Raw genomic sequence first — 5,654 nt, forward strand, 5'->3', positions numbered from 1 at the left:
CGTGAGTTATTTTTATCGTGGTTCAACGATCAAAGATGACGATCTAGCAAATTGGGTAGAAACAAGATAAAAAAAAATAAGCTGGCTGCATAATATGTAGCATATTATCCTTTAGATATTTCTGTCAGACCTTGTGTTGGTAGGGCTCTGCTCCAAGCTTTTTTGGAATAAACTCCGTGGAGCCCTATCAATGGTTAAAGCACAATTAGATTCTAGTAAGGAGCTGATAATCATTTCTTCCATTTTCACTAGGTGCGGCAGGCTAAAAAAACTAGCTCATCCTAGCTACTTCTGTTCATTCTACACTAAAATTATTTCTCACCTACTCTTTATCCTGCTTCCACTAGAATCACTCTATCTGAGAACTCTAGAGTTGAGCAATCGAGGAGTGAAGCTTTACCAAACAGGCCAATGTGTCGTTCTGTATTCAATATGTCAAACTCGACGTTTGACGGGAGTCATTTTACTTAGTTTCTTTCATCCTTTACTTAAGACTTTTATAATAGTATTAATAAGATAAAACTAATTGTAGAACTTTGGGGCTAAACTGCGAGACAAATCTAATAAGATATAGTATTAATTTATAATTATCGAATGGTTACTGTAGTATTACTGTAGCAAATTATGAATTAATTAGACTTATTAGATTCGTCTCGCAAATTAGCACCTATCTGTCAAAAAAATTATAAAAAAAATTCTTTGATACTCTTAAATGAAAAGATTTTTTTTGTGTGTGACGGGGGCTAAAAAAAAAGTTGCTGCACCTGAATCTCCATCTCCGGTTACACTTGTCCCCTCCCTCCACTCTTGTCTCGGTCTCTCCTCTCTCTCTCCAACCCCGCACAGCACCACCCACACATTGTCCAGGTGAATAAGCACAAATTTCAAGCACGAAAATCCAAAATTCCGATCTCAAACTCCATTTCAAATCCGGACCTGGGCCCGCCCCAAATGCGCCGGCCTTGCGCCGCCGCCGCCGCCGCCGCCGTCGCGCGCCGTCGATGACTCCCGCCCCACCGAACGCCGGCGGCGACCTCTTCGCCGCCAACCTCACGGGCGCGCTCCTCGCGGTCGCCTCCTCCGCTTTCATAGGCGTCAGCTTCATCGTCAAGAAGAAGGGCCTCCGCCGCGCCGGCGCCGCTGGCACCCGCGCAGGTTACCCTGCCACCCCGCCCCCTCTCTGTCACCAGCGATCAAAAAAGGCGCCTCCTTTTTTCTCTCCCCTTTTCGTTATTTCTATTGCAATCATGGCAGCGCATCGAATTCCTGGTTTCATTCTATTTTTAGGCGTTCATTGTAAGTTACATGATGAACAGTGTTGAAAAGTCGCTTCCTTAATGTCTGGAACATTTCAATGATACGAAATCTGTTTTCGTAATGGAAACTGCAGGTGTTGGGGGCTATGGATACCTCCTGGAGCCATTATGGTGGGTTGGGATGGTTACCAGTACGTTCCTGATTCCTTTGGTCAGCTCGTTCTTCATGACATACGGCAGAAATAATTGACATGCTTGAAACTTCGCAGTGCTGATCGGTGAGATAGCTAATTTCGTGGCCTACATGTTTGCGCCTGCCGTCCTCGTCACCCCGCTTGGGGCGCTGAGCATAATTGTCAGGTAGGATTGGGATGATTGCTAAATGACCATGCTGTATTCTGTCTTGAGATCAGAGACGGTTAATCTCGTGGATTGATTTTAGTTTTGATTTGGACATATGCATGTGTGGTGATATCTGTGGAGCAGTGCTGTTCTAGCCCATTTCATCCTGAATGAGAAGCTGCAGCGGATGGGTGTGTTGGGTTGTGTGCTCTGTATAGTTGGGTCAACTGTAATCATCCTCCATGCGCCGGAAGAAGAGACACCAAGCTCGGTGGCGCAGATCTGGCACTTGGCAACACAACCTGGTATTCCCTCTGATCACAAAGATATTGTTTTATACATCGACTTGGTAAAACACACACACACACTTTACAACCCCCCACCAATAATCTATTGTAAATCCTAATAACTAGAATGTTTTTCGAGATATGCCTGTTTGCATTACTCCATATATATGATTCTATCTAAATTTTGTAATGAAATTCATACAACCTAGCTTTTCTGTAAAGTACTCAGTCAAATCCAAAGGTTTGAATGATATATCAACCAATATAATAATCAATCATCAAAATTGACCAGTTGAGTTTTCATGTGCATTGTGTAATTGCTCTCTGCAGCCTTTCTTTGTTATGCGGCCTTTGCGTTGGTGATCTCATTGGTGTTGATGCTGCACTGTGCACCCCGCTATGGCCAGACCAATATAGTAGTTTATGTGGGAATTTGCTCGGTGATAGGATCTTTAACGGTAAATCATGTTCATTACCATACTTTTGAAACCAACTTTTCCTTGTTTTTTATGAAGTTTTTCTATGCATTTCTTTTGCTAGGTAATGAGCATCAAGGCGGTAGGCATTGCTATCAAGCTTACAATTGAGGGTATAAACCAGGCTGGCTATTTCCAAACCTGGTTGTTTGCAACTATTTCAGCTACATGCATAGTTATTCAGTTAGTTTACCTGAACAAGGTGCGGTCTGGATCAACTTTAAAATTTATGTAATTATATTTATGATATTGATTGCATGTTCACATTATGTTGAACGTCCAGGCATTGGACACTTTCAATACTGCGGTTGTTTCTCCCGTCTATTATGCGATGTTCACATCCCTCACAATTTTAGCAAGTGCCATAATGTTCAAGGTATGCTAATTTTGAGGAACTTCTATAAATTCCTGACATTTTGATCCTTTTGCTGAACCTCTGTTGTGTAATTACAACTAGGACTGGTCCGGGCAGAGTATAAGCAGTATTGCCTCCGAGATTTGTGGATTCCTTACTGTGCTTACTGGTACTGTTGTGCTGCATTCTACAAGAGAACATGATCCGACCATTTCTTCAGGTAATTGCTTCTTAGTTTTTAGTGAATCATGATCTAGCCATTCTCTACTGGAAAAGATCAATGTTTGCCATGTGCTGCATCATATGAACTTATGGCTTGAACGACAAAATTATGCGAACATGCTTATGGGGCTTCCCCAGAACTGAGCATAAGTACTTTGGTGACTTATGTTTTACGTTATCCATTTTCACATTGGTAGCCTTGTATAGCATTAAACAAATGGCAATTTGTTGTTTTTAAGCATTACACATTTACATTATACTTTTATGGAGAATCAATCCGGCAACCCCTAATGAAGTTATTTGACCTCGTAGTGGTGAAAATGGTTGAATTGAAAACCGTTCTGGTAAATTTGTTTCGAATTACCAATTTCTCCCTTACCACCCTTGTATTGTGGTCGTTAAGAGTTGGTGCTTATTCTACTGTTGTACTGGATACCAATCCGGCACTCCCTGCTAAAGTTCTTTAAAAAATTTTAACAATGAAGTTGGTTGAATTGAAAAGTTATTTGGTGCTATGAATGGAGATTATTCTTTTAGCAGTTGTTGTCAGGACACCATAACGTTTTCTTCATATTTTTGGATCAAGCAATGGTCCAGCATTTTAGAAGATTTTATTGCACCTACGACATGTTATGTACTTCATATCGTTTTCAAATGCTTTAAGGTTTGTTTCTAGATTGTTTTGCAAGGGCACGGAAACTTGTTGTTTTTCTGTATTCTGGTTCTTGGTTGTTGGACGGGTATTGACAGCTACTCACTTCTCAGTGTGAAATAGTTTGGCTTAAAGAATCTAAATCTCGTATCAAAAGTGGCACCATGGTAACTTTTTTTTTCTTTTACAACTATACAGATCTGTACACACCTCTTCCCCCAATATATTGGCATATTCAAGGTAACGGTGAAACAGGAGGGAAACAGAAAGAGGATGATCTACTCCCTGACGACTTTATTACTGTGGTGCGACAAGACTACTTTGTCTAGAAGCCTTCTAGGATGCTCAAACACCTCGAAAGGATCCTACTTATGCTCGTTCATCATTGAGAAACTCATGATGCTTTGTATGCTCATAGTTGTCTTGAAAGTCTTGCTGCGGTTGTTTGACTAACCTGAGTAATTGCTAAGTTTTGTAGAAAAGGTAGGATTTGCTGAAGTGCCAGTTTGATCACTGGGCAGCTGGGCCGATGCCCTGTAGTGAGATATAAACAATATGTCTTCTAGCTTGCTGGTGTGAGCAAGATTTTGCTGCCAGCTAGGCAGGATGCAGCCATGTGTGTTGCCTCATCCATCTGAAAGTCTCTAGCTAGTCTGACAGTTTTCGGCAGATGTATTTGTATTGTACAGTTTAATGTAAATGTATGAATTAGAGCTAACAAAAGCTGCGCATATGTTCCGAGACAAATCTTGTCGAGCTTATTTTGGTTACATTACCAGTTTATCTCTTGGTTGTTGCGTTACTGCTTTGCACCTGACGTACAATGTTGTCATGGCTTCCAGGTTCATGAATCATGATGCGATGCAGGCTGTCAAAACGACCCTTTGAAGAAAAGGCAAGCTCAGCTTGAGTTTATGTGGAGCTCAAGCCTGAGCTCCTGGGCCAGCTCGAGCTTGGCTCGTGCCAGCCGTAACATCCATCGCACCGTTAACTAGAGTCCACCCGTTTCGGCTATCCATCAATCCCTTTTCTCGCCCTTCTCTCTCTCCCTCGCCATGGCTTCCGCTTCCGGGGCCGCACCGACAGGCCCGACTCTAGGCCTAGGCGGGAGGCCAAAGGATGTCGGACCAGTTGGTCACGACAGTCCGGCGGCACCCCGCAGGTTGTGGATTCGATCTCTGGTCGGGACGAATTTCCGCCTGCGGATAAAAAAAACCCCTCGCCTGCCTCATGTCCAAAGCACTGTGGAGCCCGGCCTAACTCACAAAGCGACGGGCCCCGTGTACAGGTGGGGCAGGGGTTCGGGGGTTTTCTTGACCTGCTGTGAGAAGGTCATTCTACCTCTCAAACAATGTCGTGAGGGCGGTCTTACCCTCCGCAGGTCAAAGTTTTTTTTAGGGCTAGGCGGGAGGGGCGACGCCTAGGGCCCACGGCTGAGGGGGGTCCAGAATCAAATATGTATGGAAACACTAGTACACATACACATCAGAAGAGGCCCAACAGGCTGGAGGGGGCTCGATCGCTCGGCTTCGGCAGTCGAAACATCACGGCGTCCATCCGGCTTCGCAAGTTTGCATCGCAGACTTCGCTGCCTTTTCTGGCTGCCGCCTCCCGGCCGCCCGCCTGATCGCCTGCTACTGACCTACCTCTGCACTAGTGACTCGTCCCCTCTACGGCAGCAAGCCAGTAACGTTTTGCAATCAGCAAAGCAAATCAGAGAGTAACTATTAACTTCTACTAGTGATCTACTACTTCGTGACTACGTTGGATAGTGGACACTTAGATTTCTAGGTTTAAACTTCTAATTTGTCTATTTGAGGTAACTATACTAGCTTTTTTGCTATTCTTTTAGTTTGTACTATCATAATGTTCTTCAAAAATTAAATATATATCATTAGTACTACTATCTTTTTATCACGTTACAAGTAAAAAAATATTTAGCCTAGGGGCCCATAGTATCCTGTTTGCTCTAGGGCCCTCGAAATCATAGAGAAATCATAGAGCCGGCCCTGCGCACCCACCACCTCCTTCGTGCCGGCGCCGGCGCGGGGGCAGGGTAGGATA

At 43.7% G+C, this 5,654-nt stretch overlaps 1 protein-coding gene across 1 annotated transcript; it reads left to right on the plus strand.

The window, feature by feature from the left end:
* The first annotated feature begins 774 nt into the window (after positions 1 to 774).
* Positions 775 to 4,337, plus strand: LOC120698590 (probable magnesium transporter NIPA6). The gene is made up of 9 exons (XM_039982280.1): positions 775 to 1,155; positions 1,391 to 1,447; positions 1,526 to 1,616; positions 1,743 to 1,903; positions 2,216 to 2,343; positions 2,426 to 2,563; positions 2,645 to 2,737; positions 2,819 to 2,936; positions 3,789 to 4,337. The coding sequence occupies exons 1-9, from the start codon at positions 1,002 to 1,004 to the stop codon at positions 3,917 to 3,919; spliced, it is 1,071 nt and encodes a 356-aa protein (XP_039838214.1). The 5' UTR covers positions 775 to 1,001; the 3' UTR covers positions 3,920 to 4,337.
* The last annotated feature ends 1,317 nt before the right edge of the window (positions 4,338 to 5,654 follow it).

The sequence above is a fragment of the Panicum virgatum genome, chromosome 3K (assembly GCF_016808335.1).
Source record: "Panicum virgatum strain AP13 chromosome 3K, P.virgatum_v5, whole genome shotgun sequence".
In the NCBI taxonomy this organism is placed as follows: domain Eukaryota; kingdom Viridiplantae; phylum Streptophyta; class Magnoliopsida; order Poales; family Poaceae; genus Panicum; species Panicum virgatum.